Source organism: Myxocyprinus asiaticus, chromosome 6 (assembly GCF_019703515.2).
Source record: "Myxocyprinus asiaticus isolate MX2 ecotype Aquarium Trade chromosome 6, UBuf_Myxa_2, whole genome shotgun sequence".
NCBI lineage: Eukaryota > Metazoa > Chordata > Actinopteri > Cypriniformes > Catostomidae > Myxocyprinus > Myxocyprinus asiaticus.
This window is the reverse complement of record NC_059349.1, coordinates 36,084,545-36,108,378: the sequence shown is the minus strand read 5'-3', so window position 1 is coordinate 36,108,378 and position 23,834 is coordinate 36,084,545. Positions and strand designations below refer to the sequence as shown.

At 40.9% G+C, this 23,834-nt stretch overlaps 1 protein-coding gene across 4 annotated transcripts in view; it reads right to left on the bottom strand.

Annotated features, from left to right (window-relative positions):
- Positions 1-23,834, bottom strand: part of LOC127442213 (astrotactin-1-like) — a 481,722-nt gene that overhangs the window by 272,868 nt on the left and 185,020 nt on the right. For all 4 annotated transcript variants that reach the window (XM_051700073.1, XM_051700074.1, XM_051700076.1 and 1 more), the window contains one exon: positions 9,332-9,482. In XM_051700073.1, the coding sequence (XP_051556033.1) occupies positions 9,332-9,482 (151 nt within the window). The remainder of the gene's footprint in view (positions 1-9,331; positions 9,483-23,834) is intronic.

Below are 23,834 nucleotides of genomic sequence, written 5' to 3'. Positions count from 1 at the left end.
TTGGCTCGGTAGATCGACGTCCCCGAAGCAATGGTGCCCTAGGCAGTCGCCTATGTCGCCTAATGAGTTGATCGGCCCTGCCCGCATGAGTGTTGGGAAGGAGCGGAAGCTAATAACTTAATTCCATTATACAGTAGTGTGACAGTAGCATGGCAACTATTTTCACAATAGTATTATAGCTTTTCCAGTAACAAGTTATTTTTACAAAGGAGTAATGGTATTGCATGACAAAACAATACATTGTCACATTGTTTTGCACACACAGCTGCTGATCAGACTGAGACAGTGATCAAACGTGCTTACAATTCACCGATTCACTTGAGCCCATGCAAGTCACTGCATGTTTTTGTTTTTTTTTTCAGCAAAATATTTAGGTATTTGCAGATGTGTATCTCTGTATTTTCATCTTAGTATTATACACTCACAGAGCACTTTGTTAGGAACACCTGTAAACCGATTATTCATGCAATTATCTAATCAGCCAATTGTGTGGCAACAGTCAATGCATAAAATCACGCAGATACTGGTTAGGAGCTTCAGTTAATGATCACATCAACCATCATAATGGGAAAAAAATGTGATCTCAGTGATTTCAACCATGGCGGGATTGTTGATGCCAGACGGGCTGTTTGAGTATTTTTGTAACTGCTGAACTCCTGGGATTTTCACACACAACAGTCTCTAGAGTTTACTCAGAATGGTGTCAAAAACAAAAACACATCCAGTGAGCATAAGTTCTGCAGAAAGAAATGCCTTGTTGATGAGAGAGGTCAATGGGGCATGGCCAGACTGGTTCGAGCTGACAGAAAGGCTATGGTTACTCAGATAAACACTCTGTACAATTATAGCGAGCAAAATAGCATCTCAGAATGCACAACAAATCGAACATTGAGGTTAATGGGCTACAACAGCAAAAGATTACATCTTTTATGAGGACCATAGTGTTCCTTATAAAGTTCACAGTGTTTTAAAGTTTTATTAGTTGTTTTTAGTATAATTTAATTTATTTCTAATGTTCAATTTTGTATGTTTTATTTAATGGCCAATGAATTTCTCAGTTTAATTTAATATTTAATTTAATGATGTCACCCTAACTGAGATCTTCATTGTTTTTGTGGCAGGTAAATTGTGTAGAATCTGACAATACAATTTATAAGTTATATCATTACCAAATATATTTATATAGCTTCAAAGTAGTCTTTAGGTCTGCCAGTCCAGGCCAAGTTGTCAGGTCACAAAATAAATAGAGACCTGTGTAGATAAAATATTTTATAAACTAAAAATTGGTGTGCAGTTAATCTCATTTATTTATTTATTTTTAGTTAGTTATTTAGTTAGTTTGTTCGTTTGTAGAGTAGGGAGTGGGACGTTCATGAATGATTTTGCCTTGGGCACCATGTGAGTCAGGACTGCCACTGATATAAGCGTTCCTTATATCAAGGGATTTTATTACTTTTCATGAAATTTCCAGGTCTGAAAATCACAGTTGTGCAAATCGTCTCCGGTTACACATGTAATCTCGGTTCACTGAGATGAAGGGAACGAGACATAGCACTTATTCAATCACGCCAATCCTGTGATTGGCAATGGTGTCTGAGCCCCGCCCCTTTGGGCACACAGTTGGCTTATATAAGCATGTGCTGAGTAACCATTTCTTCAGAATTCTCTGACTGAGGGACAAGAGTGAGTCACTAGTATTGTGAAACTCTGAAGTAGTAGTGCAGCCAGCTTTCGCAATGTCTTGTTCCCTTCATCTCAGGGAACCGAGGTTACATGTGTAACTGGACACATTTCCCTTTCAATTCAGTTCACTCGACATTGCTGTAAGCAATATGGGGAATGATATCCCATCACACCGCAGTATGTGACATTACACTCCCAGAGATATAACACTAAATAGATATGTTCATAATGAGTCACAGGCCGATGACTTATAATCATATTAAAGTGTATATGAATAGTCCCACGTGGCAGACGCCAGATGGAAACTAATGTAGTCTGGGATCTACAGTTGAAGTCATTAAAACAAATTTTTTAACCACTCCACAGAATAATATTAGCAAACTATAGTTTAGGACATTCATTTTGTGCATGACACAAGTAATTTTTCCAACAATTGTTTACAGACAGATTGTTTCATTTTTAATTTACTATATCACAGTTCCAGTGGGTCAGACGTTTACATACACTAAGTTTACTGTGCCTTTAAGCAGCTTGGAAAATTCCAGAAAATGATGTTAAGCCTTTAGACAATTAGCCAATTAGCTTCTGATAGGAGGTGTACTGAATTGGAGATGTACCTGAGGATGTATTTTAAGACCTACCTTCAAACTCAGTGCCTCTTTGCTTGACATCATGGGAAAATCAAAAGAAATCAGCCAAGATCTTAGAAAAAAAATCATAAATAAATTGTGGACCTCCACAAGTCTTGTTCATCCTTGGGAGCAATTTCCAAATGCCTGAAGGTACCATGTTCATCTGTACAAACAGTAGTACGCAATTATAAACACCATGGGACCACACAGCCATCATACCACTCAGGAAGGAGACGCATTCTGTCTCCTATAGATTAACGTATTTTGGTGCGAAAAGTGCAAATCAATCCCAGAACAACAGCAAAGGACCTTGTGAAGATGCTGGAGGAAATGTTAGACAAGTATCTATATCCACAGTAAAATGGGTCCTATATCGACATAATCTAAAAGGCTGCTTAGCAAGGAAGAAGCCACTGCTCCAAAACTGCCATAAAAAAGCCAGACTACAGACAGGTTTTATTTCTTATGAGAGTGCTTATGACTTAAAAAGAAGCCGTTCAACAGCATATAATTAGGAGGCTGTGTTGATTATAGTCGGTAGCCCACCCGTAATAAGGGCTTGGGCTCACCAACTTGAAAGCAAGAAGCGCTCTGTACAGAGAGGACTTGTGAGGAGATGGACGCCATAGCATAGCTCTAGCCTGTAAAATGGTATTCATCAGCGACTATGCCAATTCTGTCTCATCTGATGTGCTCCTTTCAGGGGCACACATGTAGGTTCCACAGCTCTGGCTGGGGAAAGTCGGGCGTCCATCGCACATTGCGCCCCAACCTGTATTGAATGCGTCTGTGGTGTGGTGAACAATCGTACCAGATGACATTCCAGGAGACAGTTTATGGCAGAGCCCCTCCCTAACTGTCAAGGCAAAGAAGAATGGCTCCATTCTGATTGGATCATGGTGGGACCAACACAAACAAATGCCAAGCAAAGTCATCAGATAAGCTGCTCAGACAACTACCAGATACTTCAGAAAGTAAGGCCCTGGACCTTCCAACACATTGGAAAAGACATCTCATTGGTCCATGAGTGGTTTCTTAGCAACCTCTCAAACCCCCCATTCTAATGTTTGCCCTAAGACCAGAGGTGAGAAGGACCACAACAATTCTTCAAGACCTCTTGAAGCAGCATTAAATTACCATGTGGCAAAAGCTGAAACAAAGAAGCCACACATACATATCTTTACAGACAAACATTTACGCCTAACTGCAACACATCCACTCCATGTTTATTCACAGAACTGTTTATGTAAATTGCAGTTGTTTAATTAGCACAATAGTTCACATAAACTGAACTATGGTGGTATAAATTAATGCATGTGTAATATGTAATCTTTCAATATCATGTTTGTTCTCTATATCTTCAGAAAAATGTCAAGATTATTTTTGAAGAGCTTTGCAAAAGGAACAATGCATAGATAAAACCTTAAAGACATTGTTCTAACTATGTACTTTAAAATGTGCAAATGTTCCACACAGAGAAGGGAGGGTGAGCCACACTGTGTTGGCCCCCTCCAATGTCAGCAGCCAATCATAACCCTGAAACAAGAAGCACCAAACTGAAATCTCCTCCTCATCAGAAAGGTATAAAACTATCCTCTGGATGACCACACTTTGTCCTGAGTCCCTGTCCAGAGGGTCGTTAACAGGATCCACTTCTATAACACTTCTTCGTTCTGAGTTCCCGGCTGTTTGAGTTTGGAAGCAATAACAGAATAATAATCAATGTTCTGAGTTCCTGGCTGTTCGAGTTCGGGAGCAATAACATAATAATAATCAACATACTGAATCTCTGGCCTGAGTGTTAGGAGATGTAACAGAATACAAACTATCCATAAGTCTCCACTTCACAGAGAGAGAGAGGTTAACAGATCACCCAAAGTTCTTAGTGTCCATCCGAGAGACAGTAGAAGATCGACCAAGTACCAAGTCTCACTACAAGAGACTATTGCAACTGCAAGTTCAGAATCCCTATACCAGGGATATAACTACAGTGAAAAGGTTTAGCTCTGGTGACCAAACCTTCTCTTCAAGTTTCGTGCATCTGCGTGTTCCAGATGATGAATCTTGCACCGATATAAGGAATGTATATCTGCATGTTCTAGATTGCAAGAACCATCTCCATGCTTCCAGGAGATCAGCATTCTTCAGCTGCTTCATGTCCAAGGCTTTTGAAGCGGAATCCAGCTCCTTCCCCACTGTAATGTGGCCTGAGCCCCAGTGGAAGACGTCGCCATCACCAAACTCATCGATCGATCAAGGCGAACATAAATATCACTATTAAACCTCTTTCCAGAGACCTTGGCAAAAGTGTAAACTATTAGTTTATGATTTTCCAATGGAAAATTGGATATTACATAACCTGTGTATCAAATGTTTTGCAAATAATCTTTGCGTTATATGTTTAATTAGGAATAAGGTTTTCACCTTATTAATTAACAGATAAACAGCAATTTATCTTTCAAAATTCCACTTACATCTTTCCATCCTATGCACTTTATTTACCTATTAATTTATTAATTTTTTAGCATACTAGTACCATTTTGTAGGCTTTGTTAGTTATTCTTATTACAACTGTATGTTCCTTGTGTGGATGATACAGAAGAGCTCTAAAGGGTTAGGCTGCTCTCGAATCCTTCTCATTATTCAGATGACCAACTCCCTCCAATTTACATATTTTTAATTTATTGAATGGTCCATTTGGATAATTTTTTATTCTGTTAAAGTGAAACTCCTTAGCTGGTTCCCCAAGGATGGAGGGAGAGCCGTCTAATTTAATAATCACAAACATACACTACCGGTCAAAAGTTTTGAAACACTTGACTGAAATATTTTGCATGATCTTAAAAATCTTTTGATCTGAAGGCGTATGCTTAAATGTTTGAAATTAGTTTTGTATACAAAAATATAATTGTGCCACCATATTAATTTAATTAATTATAAAACTAAGATTTAATAATAATAATAAAAAAAAAAATAATAATAAAAAAAAATAAATTGAAATTTCAAAAAAAATTTTGAAATTGATGACTTGGACAAAATAATAAAGAAAAGCAGCTAATAAGTGCCCAACATAGATGGGAACTCCTTCAATACTGTTTAAAAAGCATCCCAGGGTGATACCTCCAGAAGTTGGTTGAGAAAATGTCAAGAGTACATGTCTGCAAATTCTAGGCAAATGGTGACTACTTTGAAGATGCTAAAATATAACACAATTTTGATTTATTTTGGATTTTGTTTAGTCACAGCATAATTCCCATAGTTCCATTTATGTTATTCCATAGTTTTGATGACTTTACTATTATTCTAAAATGTGAAAAAATAATAATAATAATAATACAAATAATAATAATAATTATAATAAAGAATGAGAAAGTGTTTCTAAACTGTTGACCAGTATTGTGTACACCTTAAGTGAAGTGTGATCAAAAATCACCACATATTTTGGTGTCTTGTGTGAGGCCCAGTTCATTTCAATTGGTGCCAAGGTGATTCTCACTACAGTGGTCTCCACTTTTCTTCTGAAAATTTGACCCAGCGTAACACCCTGTTGGTAGAAGTCCGGTGCTGTCCATGGTTCTAGAGCAACCAGACAGCGGTGAGTCACCGTGATGTGCATGTGCCCGAGGCTCCAGGTGCGATGTGGAACGTGTCGCTTGAGCCAGTACTGGATAGGTCACATGTGTAACAGACCTAACGGTACGATGGTGGATGCTGCCGCCATAAAACCCAGTATTCTCTGAAATGACTTCAGTTGCAATATTTTCCCCAGTTTGAACTGAGACAGACACTGAAGAAAGGTCTGTACGCGTTCATTCATGAGGTGCGAGTGCATGATCACGGAGTCAAGACGAACTAATAAAAAGGAGATTTTGTGGCTTGTGAAAAGTGTGTTTTTCGCTCAGTTGACATTCAGACCCAGATTTTTCAGATGGCAAAGCAACATGTCTCTGTGTTCACTCAGTAGTGCCTCTGATTGGGCTTGTAATAATCAATTGTCGAGGTAATTTAAAACACGCACACCGTTTATTTTCAATGGGGCGAGTGCAGCATCGATATATTTCGTGAACGTGTGGGGAGCCAGAGACAGACCGAAAGGAAGGACTTTGAATTGATATGCAGTTCCCTCGAACGCGAATCTCAAAATCCGCCTCTGACGCAGGACAATTGGTACATGAATGTATGCGTCCTTTAGATATATTGTTCAAACCAGTCCTGAGGATGGATGTGTAATAAGATCTGTTTCTGAGTTAACATTTTGAATGGTCACTTCACAAGTGTGCGATTCAAGGGTCTTGGATCTAGAAGACCACCGTCTTTCTTCAGAACAAGAAAATAATGGCTATAAACCCCACTGTGTGTGTCGCAGTCTTGGACAGTCTCTATTGTGTTTTTTTTTTTTTTTTTTGTGAGCAGACTGTGAATCTCTGCGCACAACAGGTGAAGTGAGGTGGCCGGCATATAAACTGAATCGTACAACCGTGCTTGATCGTTTTTAACACCCAGTCTGACAAGCCTGTGAGGGTTCGCCACACATTTGCACAGCGGGACAGCGGGCTTATTGATTCGCTCGCCATAGGAGATAAAGTGTTGCTCACCATAAGGAAGCAGTTGAGCATAATGTGTGGGGTGTATGATATGCGAAAAGGAAATGGCCCTTTTTTTAAGAATGTGTGAGTGTCCCATGTTTGTACAATGGGCACTTTTTTTACCTTTTGCGAGAGCAATCTTTGTTTGAGTAATACACACAGAAGCAACATTTTGAAAAATGTCCCGTTTCCGATGAACAGTATTGGGGAAGAGGGGAGAAACACTATATGCCTCAAATTGAGCCTTCTTCAGCTCTGGGCTGTGAATAATGGCGAGCTCTTGGCTCTTCTTCATGGACTTGGCATGTTAGGAACATTTCTGCTGCCCGGCCGGGGTTTTTCCATCTGCGTGTTTTTCACGCTGATACGGTGGGTTCTTACACTTGGGCCACAGTTCATGTGGCTTCACTGACAGCTCAGTTGTAGCTTTCGGCTGCACTGGGACAGTGAGAGATGGATTCTTTTCCGGGCCCTGACCGGAATTAGATCAGGAGCGTACCGGGAAAGGCGAAGTGCTATTTCACTTTGGCTTGAGACTGCTTTTGCGATGCAATGAAGCACTCTGAAAAGCCTTCCATGGCGTAGCCAAACAGACCATTGGGCGATACCGGGGTGTCAAGGAGGGCGGCTTTCTCTGCTTCACGCATCTCCGTGAGAGTTAGCCAAATATGCCGACCCAGAACCACCAGGTAGCTCATCACTTTACCTATGGCCTGTGCGGTAGCTTTCGTGGCTCGCAGCGCAAAACCTGTAGCGGTGTGGAGCTCTTTAAACAGCTCTGAATCAGAGCCTTGCACAGTCATATGTTTAAGGAGCTAAGCATGAAAAACCTGGAGCACTGCCATGCTGTGTAGTGTTGAACCAGCTTGGCCCGCAGCTGTATAAGCTCTTCCAGCCAGTGCAGACGTCAGAGTTGAGCTGCGACTGCCTGTTCCACTGGGGGAAGCTTTGAGTAGTCTTTTCCTGAATGTGTGAAGAGTAAGGCGCATACCAGGTCTTTGTGAGCTCTGCATGGACCTCAGGGAAGAATGGTGTGCTCGTCCAGTCCACAGTCTGTTGACGAAGGCCGGTTTGCAAAAAACATTCATCCAGGTGAGATTTTCTGGCTCTACTGGAGGGGATTACTCAAGACCGAGCTCTTCAACTGCTCGCATGAGAACGTGAAGATGCTCCTTGTCCTTGGTGCACATTCTTCACCCTCGCTGGGGGAAGAGGCGGCAACATCCACTTACCTGAAGCTGCGATTGATACAGCAATATCTCCTATCTCACAAATGAAACAACAAAATGGAAAGGAATAATTATTTGATAAGGCTTGAGTTGGACACACATCTCATCAGAACAAACCCTGATTCACATGTTTCAAAAACATGAGCAGAAGCTCATGAATGAAGTGTGTCAGAAAGATGGATGAAACGCAGCTCTTCTCATAAACCCTGCCTAAAACAATCCTCCCATCAGCAAGTCCAGCCATACACTAATCACGGTGCATGACAAAGTGAGAAATCAAACACTTTAAGCATACCTCAGCCAGACGGTAAGCAAAAGCAGAGCCCCTGGCTCATTTCATGGCTGCTTAACAGCCGCAAGTAAGCACGAGAGAGTTAAGTGTTATATAAAAGAGGAAGAAATGAAAGAAACAAATGTGACTTCTCATGGAAACTATTCCGGCAGGCAAGAAAGGACTAAATCAGTGGTTCTTAAATTGTTTTGCTTTAGGACCCCTATTTTACATTGGACATCATGTGGAGAGCAAACACAGTCCAATTTTGTTAGTTCACAACAACATGCAATAACAAAGAGTTTTTTTTTTTTTTTTTACAGCATGTACGTGTTTTGATCTAATCATAGTTTATAAAAATACAATTGTTCATTATTAATTCATGTTAGTTCATTGTTCATTAACTAATGTTAACTTATGATTTTAAAAATTTATTAGTATATGTTGAAATTAACATTAACCAAGATTATAAAACGCTGTAAAAACATTGTTCATTGTTAGTTGTAGTTAACTAATGTACTTAACTAATGTTAACAAATAGAATCGTTTTGTAAAGTGTTACCAAAAATACTCAATTAAATTAGCCATTTATAATGTGATGTTCAAAATTGGCAAATATTTTTGTAGTGTAGAAACTGAGGGTCTACTTTCTTTAAATTTGCTGAATTGTTGTGAAGTGCATTACAGGGTGTAGGAATATGCTGAGACGTTGTGAAGTGCATGATGGCACAGGCATGGAAATGGCTTCGTTTATCTCTGTTTTGAGTCTATGACAGTTTGTAAACAGGTAAACAGAGAAATCATCAGAGGAGAGATAAAAATGTTGCTGGAAAAGGAGAGAGAAGAGATAGCACACAATATTCCAAAGGGTGATAAACAGACCAGGGAACGACACATCAAATAACACATGGACAAGAAAAGACAACTCACCACACAGCCGGTGGAGTCCAGCTTGCGGTCAGAGATGCAACGAAAATTTCGACTACAGCCTCCGTTGTCTTTTGAACAGTCTCGCACAGGCCCGAAGGAGTCGAGGAGGACCTCCAGACTGTCGAAGGATGAGGAAATCATCAATTCCTCCCTGATGAACATTGACACATTGAAAACTCAATTAGTAATGACAGATGAATCATACTGTTTTACAAGCAACCTCTAGAATGCTAACAAATCAGACTTTTAAAGGGAATTCCCAAAAAAAAAAAAAAAAAAAAAAATGCCTGCAGTAATATTGTTTATTTGCACAAGTTTTCTGCATTGTTTTCTGCATTGTTTTAGCACCTGATTCACTAAAGGAATTATGCAAATCAGTTAGTGGTGCAAACACAGCAAAAGGCTTACTTCTGATTTGCATCATTTGATGAATTACTTCTGCTATGATCAATAAAAATCTACACAAGCGTCTCGTTTTAATAAATTTATGTTTAATGCCTGTTTTCCACAGGCGGTAGTAGCGCAATGTTAATTACACCAGGTAAATATTGCTGTTGTTTTAGTTGTTTTTTTTGTTTTTTGTTTTTTTTTTGGCGAACATCTACAATAAGTCTACTTTATGCAGAAAAAAAGGTGTTTGTGCTGAAAAGAATGACAAATTTTTACTTTAATACTCACAGTGCAGCAATATTTCAGCACAATATATGCCGATTACACTACATTATGGCTGGTTAGTAAATAAGACGCAGTTTTTTTTTTTTGTTTTGTTTTTGTTTTTCACTTAACAAAAGTGTACAAATGTGGCACAACAGTTTAATGAATTCACCAATGTATCTTTTCATCTTTAGCCATTACTTGAAACAGTGCATAGTGGCATGTATTAATACCAAAGATGCTTTTGCAATTTATCCTATACACACAAAATTATGCATTAAATCATACTAATATCAAGAACTGGATTTCAAAGAGGCTCTAATATCAAGTAGAAAACGTTTATTCTTTGTCTTCTCTACACTAACATAAATCCAGGTAAAGGGAAATGCTTAACAGTGTAGCTGAAAGTAAACAATGGTATTGATGATTAAACCTTGAACACATGAACTTTATTGCTCTGACGTTGGCTTGGGCTGTGTGGCTGGAAAATTGCATTGAGTGATATATATATATTTTTATTATTTCCAAAGCACTTGAAACATCCAGATATTTATCATTACTATGAAATGTGAATGTGTGTCTAATATATTTTAAGAAAATAGTGAAATCACTGGGCTGCTGGAGAAGTGGAATGCTATGATAAATGGATTCATATTACTGCTACTGTTTTTCCTATTTTTCTATTATAAAGTGGCCACACATTTCTCAAACACCATATGAGACTAGGGCAATTAGTATTTAAAAATTTAAAATTTTTGCACATGCAATTTCATTGACAGGATCCTTACGTACTTCAAACAATCATAAGTAAATGGCAATTCATTTCATAAAAATGCATGTATGGACAAAAGCAAGACTGATAAAGATGCTTCACTTTCAGCTGATGAATTCAGTCATGTTTCTTGTACAATATCCAGCAAACAGGACAGATGCTTATAAAAGAAAAGTAAAATCATGAAAGCTATTCGTTGGTTAACTTCCCTAAAAAGCACAGCATTTTGACTCATTTGGCACTATAAAAACATTACTCTGTTTTGTTTCTGTTCTGTTTCTGTTCAATGGCATTATATTGGGGTGGGACTATCTGTAGACTATTTATTGCAGATGGAAGAAGTGCTGGAGGAAAACCATGTATAAATCCTGTCATTATTTTAACATTTGGTGCCAATATTATTCCATTTAGTATTTCTGTCATTATAATTCTGTTTGCTGATGATAGTTATTTAGAAATTACACACTTCACCTTTACAGATGAATTAATAATAACATTAATAACATTATATGGGATATGAAAGATGTTACATTTTCACTTAACTAACTCATAGCTAAATATAATCAATGGATCATCAATGGATTCACTGGCTGCGTTTGAATTCCTGTCCTTTCACAGTACAGTATGTATGTATTTTGATTAAGAACCCATTTCTCTGGTAGTACACTACCGGTCAAAAGTTTTGAAACACTTACTCATGCTTTATTATAATTTTTTTTTTTCACATTTTAGAATAATAGTAAAGTCATTAAAACTATGGAATAACATAAATGGAACTATGGGAATTATGTTGTGACTAAACAAATTCCAAAATAAATCAAAACTGTGTTATATTTTAGCATCTTCAAAGTAGTCACCCTTTGCCTAGAATTTTCAGAAATGTACTCTTGACATTTTCTCAACCAACTTCTTGAGGTAACACCCTGGGATGCTTTTTAAACAGTATTGAAGGAGTTCCCATCTATATGCTGGGCACTTATTGGTTGCTTTTCTTTATTATTTGGTCCAAGTCATCAATTTCAAAAACTTTTTTTTGTAATTAAATTTGAGATATATAATGAAATAAATTAATATGGTGGCACAATTATATTTTTGTCTACAAAACTAATTTCAAACATTTAAGCATACGCCTTCAGATCAAAAGATTTTTAAGATCATGGGAAACATTTCGGTCAAGTGTTTCAAAACTTTTGACTGGTAGTGAACATTCTGTAGGTCTGCAGTGGTTACACACTTTAGAATCACAGCAGGTGCAGTGCGTCATCCGATTATTGTTCACTTTCTGAGTATTCAGACATCCTTCTCATTTGAAATGCTGCTTTTTGCACACTGTGTAGCAGCGAAGTATGAATATTCAGATGCATGGTCTGTCTCAGCAAGTGCCCAGCTTACTTAATAGAAGACGTTGCGGTTCTCACCTCAGGTTCCAACTCCCACAAATCTTAGCTAAAGACAAGGCATGCCAGAGAAAGCAGACCTTTTAAAGTCATGATGTTATGGTTGTTAGGGGTAAGATGTTATCGTAATAAGGGAGAATATATAATGACTCCCATCCCATGGCAATGAGGGCACATTGAACAAATTGAGACAAATCTACCTCTGTGAACAAAGCATCTCAATTGGCAAGGCTTAGAACAGAAAGTCTATGGAAGCTCTAATTAGTAGCTTAACTCCAAATACAAAGAAAGCATTTTCAGACTACACACTAGAAGCAGCCTGCTCTTTTTAACAGTGGCAAGAAGTAATTAATCCAAACCTCCACTAAAGAATATCCAAGTATCAGAAGATTCACTGGTAACAAATCCGATACTTAAATCTAAGACATTGAAAAACAAAGACCACTAATCAGTCATTGTCTTTATTTCTTTATTTCTTTATTTTTATTTTTTGTCCTGATGCCCCTTTTGTAATTGGAGACACTGCAAACCACTTAACATACTAATTAGCAAAAGTAATAATAATAACAAGAACATAGAGAGTTTATTATATAAATGTCACCATTTCAGTTCAGTATGCATGTGCACTATTCAGATTAAGACTGAATTAAGAATACCTTTTGAATTTAATTCCATTGAAATACATTTAAATTTGAAATTAAGGAAGCAGAATAAAAAAAAATTATGAAATTTAAAGAAATCCATACAATTATTGTAAGAGTATTGTTTTAATAATAACTTTAATTTTTCAGTTTGAATCTAGAAATATAAAATTATATTAATATTATAATATCATAATCAATGTTTGATCATTTTTAAAAATAAATGCATAGAAATGTAAAATGTATACTATATTCCATTATGTTTAATAAATCAATTTAACGTAAGTATACATATGGAAGAACTTAATGTCTTATATTGCACTTATTTAGTCCAGAGTCAAACCACAAGATGCAGGTTTACAAGATGGAAACCCTGAACAGAACACCTAACAAGTTATCTGTTCTTGCTCATTTTGTTGTTGTGCTGGACTAATAAAATGCCTCTGTTGTGTGACTGTGTTATTTGTATTTTTTATTATTTTTTATTATTATTTCTTTGAATTGCAGTTTACAAAATTCCTATCCTGTTATTCAAATTCCAATTCAACATATTGCGGTGTGTTGCCAATTCAATTCAAATTCCATCTTGTGAATGAAAAGGGTGCCAGTTCTTAAATCCTTTTATAATCTCTCCAGTTCAGATGTTCAACGCATCACAAAGTCATTGTGGTCTACATCTATATGATCTACATTTAATCGTTCCATCATTTGCTGAATCAGATACTGTAACATAAAGGCAGTGATGTACCAAACATCTCTATAATACAAATGAATACAGAGTGTACAATGTATTCTTTCTAAAATAATTTTTCTGTGCAGCTCCAAGGTTGCCTTTCCTTGGATCAGATTATGCTGCTGGGAGTAGAAACAGTGTACTTGATCACTTGCACAAAAGTAGAGAAATGTGTTTGATGTCCTTGAAATAAACAAATATTTACAATGTGATGTACAAAGTTTGACAGCTATGGTAATTTTCCAAATTCCTTTTCTGACAATTGAAGGGAATTGCAGTCCATGGACATTCAAAATATAATTAAAAATATGTGTCCATCCTGATATTTAGTTATGTAAGAAAGAATTACAGATTTAAGTGAATTGTTCTAGTTGGTCAAAGATGATCAGCATAAGTGATAGCCTAAATATATAATTTCCTCCAACAATTCAAAAGTAAGCTATCCCAAGTCAATAAATGCCAAGTCAATAAATTCTAATCTAATTTTAACCAGTGAGCCACCCAAATGATAATAACTCATACTTTGTTGAAAGGTCTTAAAAACAGGGACTAAAAACGGTTCAAGGAACGAAAACAAAAAACGAAAACAAACTAATTTTTAGCAGAACGTAACCAAAAACCGAAACAAAAGGATTTTCAATTGTTCCAGAGTGAAAACGTTAATTTTAAATGTTGGTAACCAGTTATAATCGGTTATTTTTTTTTTTTTTTCATGAAACTAAAGGCCAAAGGGTTTATCACAGTAAATTTTTGTAACTACATTTCATGTTGCCCGAAAAACATTTATCCTGAAGGAAACTGGTGCATCACACTTTTCTTTGCCTAACTGCCCGTTGTGGATGTCACATTCTGTCAATGAAGACCTTTTTAACAACTATAATTACTACATATACATGTACGGCTAACCAAGATAGAATGAAAAGGTAAAAGGAGGTAAAAAAGTACATTTCTCAGTTGTTTCCAAGTCTTTACTGTATTATTGTTAGATGCATTAATACAGATTTGATGCTGCCAGGTTATTACTGAGAAGCAGATCTGTAATTAAAATTATAATTTACTGTTAATTAACTGTATGCTGTTATGATTTCTGTGCTGATAAATCCACCACACAGAAAAAAAAAAAAAAAAAATATATATATATATATATATATATATATATATATATATATATATATATATATATATATATATATATATATATTTTTTTTTTTTTTTTTTTTCCAGACCAGGTTGCTTATTTCTATTGTGAGATATGGCAACACTGCAATTGGTATTTCACCCACCCCTTAATGCAGAGTATGTCATTTTAAAAAGAACATTATTAACCGTTCTTTTATTTTGTTCTAACCAGTAACCATATGGAAAGGAGGCTGCGGAAAAAAATACTGTTTTTGCTCAGAACAAACCAAAATGAAAAACATTTTGGTTTTAGTGCCTGCTTAAAAGTAGTTTGCTTTGTACATAAAAGCATGTTACACAACTTCACCTTCCCGCTTTTTTTAAAGTGTCTCTTGGGCTGCAAGCGCTTCTTCAACACATTTTAGTTTTCAAGATTGGTAAGATTATGGTAACAGATTGTGAAATATTCCACTGCTCTCAAAACACTTGGAATTGAGGAGATACTCAGCAAGCCCACAGCCTTGGGACCGCATAACCTGCCAAATTCTACATGGTGAACCCTGTGAAGCTATCCACTCTGCAGGAGACCAGCAGGAAGTATTTAGAGGATCTTCATAAATTAAAGATTTAAGATAGGAGATCTAACTGCCCACCACCTACATTCATACAGTAGTATATGCATTTCCAGTTTTGCACTAAATAATACCTTGAACATGTCTTTAAAGAAAAAGAACAAAATGAACAGCCAAGGACAAAAATTAACAGTGTGTTATGTTATGTGTGATTTATAAAAGGAGTTAATTAAACAGAAATGACTAACTTTAAAAATAAGGTATCTTTTAATTAACATCAGACAGTGAAATATGTTTTATTCTGAGGAAAACAGCGGCAATTTTTATAGTTCATTTCCATCTTTATTGTTTCTTAAGACCAACACCATATCTATAATTGAATTTTCAAAATTAACTTAGTTATATTACTACTTTTAAGGCCTTAAGCACTAAAATATTTTAAACTTTCTTTAAGCACCAGCTAACTTGATCATTTATAGTGAGACAAATCACAGATTAATCAATTTTGGGTTAAAAACAAATTAATCAAATCAACATGTGCCCTTTGGTAATGCATTCAAGCCCCTGCACAATCTGGATAATGTCAAGTCGCATAAATTTTGAGCTTTTACTTAGAAAAAAAAATAAATAAAAAGAAAAAAATACAGGTTTCTCATTTGGTTGGAAACTTTAATCAGCTGCAGTTCAATAAAGATGCCCAGTGGAATCCTTTATCAGTATACTATCCACATATTTGACAACTAAAAAGTGCCATTCAAACAAAAATGTCAAGACCAGTGGCTGAATTAAATCAATAGAAGCCACATAATTAAATTTCATGTAATATATGAAAAAGGAATCTCAACAGATTTCCTTAAGTCAAATACAGCTGAAAGAATTAAACAGGCCGTAATTGAAACAATCTTCTCTCAACACAAGTGTTAAAGGGGTTATGAAATGGATAATCAAATTTTCCTTGATATTTAGACATATAAGAGGTAACAATACTATAAAAACATACTGTAAATTTTAGAACTCAAAACTTTTTATTTGCCACCCTCCTGAAATGTCTCGTTTTCAAATCTGTCTGTTCGTGACGTAATGAAACATTGTTCATTTATATTTAGACATCCCACAACATGAGCCATCACTGCGTGCCAGTAAATTTATATTTACTGACATGCAGTTCGAGAGAGGAGGCCTTGTGTGGCTAACTATTCCTAACATTACACCTAAGGGGACCCATCTGGACTATTTTGAATGATTTTGAATATAAACATGAACTATGCAGACTCTTTGACCACTGCCATGTATCTCACCACTTTTAAAAGATGTGTTGTCAAGTTACAACTCTGAAAGGAAAAGTCTATGTGGCCTTGTTAGGAGATGATCAACATTATTCGCTTTACTTGTGAGTGGTCATAATGTTTAGGCTCATCAGTGCATGTAAACATGTACTAAGATGGACGTCTTTGACCATTTTGATGTGATTCCAGAGATGTGTGCCTCAGTGCAGGATGATTTTGTATGTATGTAGTTTCACCGCTCTGGACTATGTGTGTTTTTTTTGGCTCATATCAAAATGGATTGCTTGTAAACTGGACATAATATGATTCAAGCTTTGCAAATCAACTGTTATTGAAGGATGGGGCAGTTAAAAACACTTGGACCCTATCAAAAATGTAAGTAAATAATTTAAATCATGAATATTTCAAAAGTCATGGCTGTTTGATAATTTATGGCGCTCAGTGATAACAGCTGTGCTTGAGATGAACAGTTTAATATATTCGGATGCAATGTGTTGGATGTGCGTTATGTGTAAACCCTGTTTTTTTTTTTTTTTTATAATGTTGAGGGGTGTTCATTCTCTTCCAACTGAGTTTGCTGTATTTGAGGGGCTGCATGATGTTAGCCAGTAGGCCAAAACTAAGCGTTTCAGACAGAGGGCCAAAAATTGGGTGGAAAATTATCATATATAACTAAATAGGGGCTGTTTTGGTGCAAAAAAAAGCTTTTATAACATTAACATTGGACCTTAAGGAAGACAATTAAATTACAAAAAAATATAACTTCATGACCCCTTAAAGAGCCTTATTTTTAAAGAAATACTTCACCCAAAAAATGAATATTATCTCATCATTTACTCACCCTCATGCCATTGTATGTTGTCTGATGAACACAAATTAAGATTTTTAGAATAATTCCTCAGCTCTATATGCCCATTCAATGCAAGGAAATGGGTACCAAAACTTTGAAAGTTCAAAAGCAAAAAAAGGCACCATAAAAGTACTTCATAAGACTCCAGTGGTTAAATCCATATCTTTAAAAGCGATGCGATTGGAAAGGGTGAGAAACAGATCAATATTTAAGTCATTTTTTAATATCAATCTCCACTTTCACTTTAACTTTCACATACATCTTCTTTTGTTTTTGGCGATTCACCTTTTTGTGCATATCAAAACTGGATAAGGAGGAGAATTTATAGTAAAAAAAAAAAAAGGACTTAAATATTGATCTGTTCCCTATCTGTCACGCTTTCGACGTTGTGTCGATTTAGTGACACTAGGGGTCAAACTTGGGAGCCCCAATCACCTCTGATATTTGAGAAAAGGCCAATGAAAATTGGCGAATGGAATTTGCATGCCACTCCCCTGGACATACGGGTATAAAAGGAGACGGCTTGCATCCACTCATTCAGATTTGTTCTTCAGAGCTGATCAGTGTGAAAGCTGTTCCACTGGCATTCCTTTCACCTCTACGAGAGCTAGGCTGTTGGATATATGGCACATTTTACAGCGGGTTCTCCCTTCTCTCACATATAAGTGCAGAGAACGCCCCTGGGTGCTTCGGCAGCCACACTAAAAGAGTTTATTTTCTCTAAAAGAGTAAGCACTAGCAGAAAGCGTCTTTTTAAAGATGCTTTTCTGTTTATGTGCAGTTCCTGGGTGCGGTTGCTATCTTTCTGCTTCTGACGGCCACGATCGAGAACATAACCATGGCAAAGTTGCGGTCGCGGCTTTCTTTCTTTCATAGAGGGAAAGCCACTCCAGCCGCTCCCTGCCCTGGTCCTTCTGCTTACATGCACAAGGCCGCAGCGAATAGTGCTGGGGGCGATTTGGGGTCTTCAATGGGAGCATTTCCGCTGGGTGAATCCCCACGGACATCCCATTTCCCAGCAGGTTTGTTTCCACCGGTCGAGTTCATGGATGGGTCAGGCGGCTCACCCCAGGGCGAGCTTAATGTCTCATTTGGGGCTCGAGAAGAGGATAAGGTATCGATCACAGCATCGGAGAGCGGGCTTTTACAGTCTGACACCGAGGACTCGGCCGGGCTCCCACAGTCTGGTGCGATCACCCAGTCAGAGGCTGATGCGGAGCTGACGGCCATGCTTGCCCGGGCTGCCATGAGCGTCGGGCTGGAGTGGAACCCTCCACCCTGCCCTGAGCATTCGTGGCTGGATGATTGGTTCCTGGCCTCAGAGCGCCGCACACAGCTGCACTCTGCCGCACTCTGCCTCAGTTCTTTTCTTCCCGGAGGTGCCTGAGGAGCTAACGAAATCATGGCGGGCACTTTTTACTGCCCAGTCCCGTTTCGTGAGTTCCTTTGCTCTCACTACCCTCGATGGCGGGGCGACCAGGGGGTACACGGAGGTTCCTCAGGTGGAGCAGGCGATTGCGTTGCACCTGTCCCCTAAAAATGCCACCACCTGGCGGAATCATCCTAGGCTCCCATCCAAGGCCTGTAAGATCATGATGTCCCTGACGGCCAAGGCTTACAGTGCTGCTGGACAGGCCACCTCCGCCTTGCATGCCATGGCCCTCCTGCAGGTCCACCAGGCCAAAGCATTGAAAGAGCTGCACGATAGAGCTGCATGGTAGTCCTGACCCGGGATTGATGCAGGAGCTGCGCTCAGCGACTGACCTCGCCCTGCGAGTGACGAAGGTCACGGCGCGGGCTCTCGGGCAGACGATGTCCACTATGGTGGTCCAGGAGTGCCACTTGTGGCTCAACCTGGCAGAGATGAGGGACGCCGACAATGTTCGCTTTCTTTACGCCCCCATCTCTCAAGGTGGCCTGTTCGGCGACAATGTCGAGGACTTTGCCCAGCAGTTCTCAGCAGTTAAGAAGCAGATGGAGGCCATCCAACACATCTTGCCTCAGCGTGATTCCACCTACAGGCCGCCGAGATCTCACACCCCATCTGCTCGTCGCTGAGGGCGTCCACCTACGGCAGCAACACGGGCTCCACCACAGCCCAAGCTGATGGCTCGGCCCCAGCATAAAGCCTCCCGCAGGAAGATGATGCCCCCTGTCCTGAGCGTCCCTGAGACGGGCGACCCAGGGGTGAGGAGACCCACTGTAAACCAGGAGGTGGTACACAGACCACTCCATTCCCCGGTGGAGGACCGGGAGGAGAATCTTTTGTTTCCTTTTTCTTTGATTTTGCCGCTTGCCCAAGAGGCACCGGCACTTTCATTTTAAAAAAAAAGAGCAGTTTCCTCATTCTCTGGGTCACACACTCAGTGTCTACGGCCGTCGTTGTCATGACAGCCATACATCAAACACTCGCAGCAGGGGTACTGCGGATGTGAGTCCTCCTCCTTCGCACACCCAGCTGCGACACACACATATCCACGATCAGGCATATGCGACACACCACGAGGACGCCCAGCCTCCTCTCCCATCGCAGACCAATCCTATGGTGGGTATGCAGAGTGAGGTAAGTGCTCTAACATCTCTCTCAACACAGCCACGGGTTCGGGACGTGGGGCCTCTTGACATGGCAGCTCCTGCTCCACCCTGTTCCCTTGGTGCCCCTTTCAAGGAGTCTGGAGGTGTGGGTAGTGCTCTCCAACACATCGCATTGGCTCATCAGGACGATCCAACTCGGCTATGCGATTCAGTTCGCCAGGTGCCCGCCCAGGTTCAATGGCGTCCGTTTTACCTCGGTAGCAGGCAAGGACACCATTGTTCTGCGTGCGGAATCCGCAGTCCATCTAGAGAAGGACGCGATAGAGCCTGTCCCTCCAGCCGAGATGAAGAAGGGCTTTTACAGCACCTACTTCATCATACCGAAAAAAGGCGGTGGGTTGCGGCCAATCTTAGACCTGCAAGCTTTGAATCGGGCCCTGCACAAGCTCCCGTTCAAAATGCTGATGCAGAAATGCATTCTGTCACGCAGCCAGTTCAAGATTGGTTGGCGGCAGTAGACCTGATGGACGCGTACTTTCATGTCTCGATTTTGCCTCGGCACAGACTGTTTCTTCGGTTTGCCTTCAAGGGTCGGGCATAACACTACAAGGTCCTCCCCTTTTGTCTGTCCAACCACGTCTTTACAAAGGTCACAGAGGCAGCCCTTGCCCCACTAAGGGAAGTGGGTGTCCGCATCCTCAATTATCTTGACGACTGGCTGATTCTAGCTCATTCTCGAGATTTATTGTGTGTACACAGGGACCTGGTGCTCAGACACCTCAGCCGATTGGGGCTTCAGGTCAACTGGGAAAAGAGCAAGCTCTCCCCGGCATCTCTTTTCTCGGGATGGAGTTGGACTCCATCACTACTCAATCACTATGTTAGTGTGCCTCAAGAGCGAGCATGCTCAGTCGGTGCTGAATTGCCTGAAGTCATTCAGATGAAGAACAGCAGTCCAACTGAAATAATTTCAAAGGCTCCTGGGGCATATGGCGTCCTCAGAAGCAGTTACGCCACTCGGGTTGATGCATATGAGACCGCTTCAGCACTGGCTTCAGACTCAAGTCCCAAGATGGGCATGGCACCGTGGTACGCATCGCGTGGCTATCACGACGATCTGTTGCTGCACATTCAGCCCTTGAATCGTTGTCACAACAGACATGTCCAAGTCAGGCTGGGGCACCGTTTTCAATGGGCACGCAGCCTCGGGCTCCTGGACAGGACCTCGACGGCGTTGGCATATCAACTGCCTCGTGTTGCTGGCGGTATTGCTGGCTCTGCAGAGGTTTTGGCCATTGATCCAGGGCAAGCACGTGTTAGTTCAGATGGACAACATGGTGATGGTAGCATATATAAATTGCCAAGGCGGTTTACATTCATGTCGCTGGTCGCAACTCACCCGCCATCTCCTCCTTTGGAGTCAGCAGCGAAGTGCAGGTAGACCTGTTTGCTTCCCAGGAATCCTCCCAATGCCCACTATGGTACTCCCTGACAGAGGCCCCGCTCAGCATGGATGCATTGGCACACAGCTGGCCCCAGGGCCTGTGCAAATATGCGTTTCCCCCACTAAGCCTTCTTGCACAGACTCTGTGCAAAGTCAGGGAGTACAAAAAAGTCATGTTGGTGGCACCGTACTGGCCCACCCAGACTTGGTTCTCGGAGCTCACACTCCTCGCAACAGCCCCTCCCTGGCAAATTCCCCTGAGGAAGGACCTCCTTTCTCAGGGACAGGGCATGATTTGGTACCTGTGCCCAGACCTCTGGAACTTCCATGTCTGGCCTCTGGATAGGACACGGTAGACCTAAGTGGGCTACCACTGGCGGTGGTAGACAGTATCACTCAGGCCAGAGCTCCCTCTACGAGGCAGCTGTATGCCTTGAAACGGCGTCTGTTTGCGAATTGGTGGCCTTCCCGAGGTGAAGACCCACAGAGATGCATAGTCAGGTTGGTGCTTTCCTTCCTACAGGAGATGTTGGAGGGGTGGCTTTCCCCCTCCACCTTAAAAGTGTATGTGGCCACCATAGCGGCACACCACAATGCGGTAGACAGTAAGTCCGTGGGGAAGCACGACCTGATCATCAGGTTCCTTAGAGGTGCCAGTAGGTTGAATCCTCCTAGGCCGCGCCTTATTCCCTTGTGGAACCTCTCTGTAGTCTTGCTGGGCCTACAGAGAGCCCCGTTTGAGCCCCTGGAGTCAGTCGAGCTAAAAGCCGTCTCATTGCAGACGGCTTCCTGACTGCGCTCACTTCCATTAAGAGGGTTGGGGACCTGCAGGCGTTCTCTGTCAGCGACACGTGCTAGAGTTTGGTCCGGCATACTCTCACGTAATCCTGAGACCCAGGCCCGGCTATGTGCCCACGGTTCCCACTACTCCTTTTAGGGTTCAAGTGGTGAACTTGCAAGCGCTGCCCCGGGAGGAGGCAGACCCAGCCTTGTCATTGCTGTGTGCGGTACGCGCCTTATGTGTTTACTTGGACCGCACAGTGAGCTTTAGACGCTTTGAGCAGCTCTTTGTCTGTTTTTTGGGACAGCAGAAGGGGAAGGATGTTTCCAAACAGAGGATTGCCCAATGGATCATGTATGCCATCACTTTGGCATACCAGGCCCAGGGCACATGTGCCCCCTGGGAGTACGAGCACACTCCAATAGGAGTGTGGCATCCTCCTGGGCTCTGGCGAACGGCGCCTCTCTAACAGACATCTGTAGAGCAGCAGGCTGGGCGACACCCGATTTTACAATCTCCGGGTTGAGCCAGTTTCGTTCCTTGTGTTAGCGGGTACGAACAGGTAAATATGCGGGCAGCTGGCTGGGTGTACCACTTGCACTCAGCACCTTTCCCCTCCCTGAGGGGATAATGTGTGCTTTTTCGTCCATGTGAGTCCAGGGACCGGCGAACCCTGGATGTCTTTCCTCCCTCAGCACACTGCGGCAGGCGAATTTGGCGGAGGAATTCGATGACAGGCCCAGTACTTGTGAAGTATGCCCTGTCAGGTCAGCCCCTGTACTTGGGTTAGGTGCTCCATATGTGGTGGTCCCCTGTCGGTAATCCCATATGAGGTGTTTTTCACGGTAAATCCATGTCTTCCCTTGGAACGGCTCTGCTCTGCCACCAGTCGCTGCACTTGTAGATCTCCTCCCTTCCAGGTAGGACCTACTGTGGGGACTCCTTTCAATGTGTGGTACTTCCCGGTTGGTAAGTCCATGTGATGTGTTCTCCACATCTTAACCTCCCTTTGGGCAGGATGTGGTCTCCACGGTGTCCTTTTATCCATGGAGGAAAAGATCACCTTCCCCGGCGCGAATATATCTTGGTCCCAGCTAAGTGAATTTTCATTTTCAAAAAAAGAGAGAGAAAAGGTCAAAACAGCTGATGCAACCTATTCCCATTGTAAGTACACCCCCCCCCCCCTTGGGGTACGAGGGACTATGTGACTTATGTGGGGCGTTGGGAAGATTACGTTGGGGCTGTGTGCACTTGTTACCAGGCATGCGGTAGCCTGCCTGCATCTGCTCCGCTGATCAACGTAACACAGTTCAGCTGGTTGTGCCATTTTGTTTAGGGACCCCTAGTGTCACTACATCGACACAACGTTGAGTGAGTGACAGATAGGGAATGTCTCGGTTACTGTTGTAACCTCTGTTCCCTGATGGAGGGAACGAGACATTGTGTCCCTCCTGCCACAACACTGAACTACTCGCTGAAATGGCCAGGACTCTGTCTCGGCTCCTCAGCACAAACCTGAATGAGTGGATGCAAGCCGTCTCCTTTTATATCCGTATGTCCGGGGGAGTGGAATGCAAATTCCACTCGCCAATTTTCATTGGCCTTTTCTCAAATATCAGAGGTGATTGGGGCTCCCAAGTTCAACCCCTAGAGTCACTACATCGACAGGGACCCCCATTACATATTATATTTTAACACTCAGTTTTATCAAATAAAAAA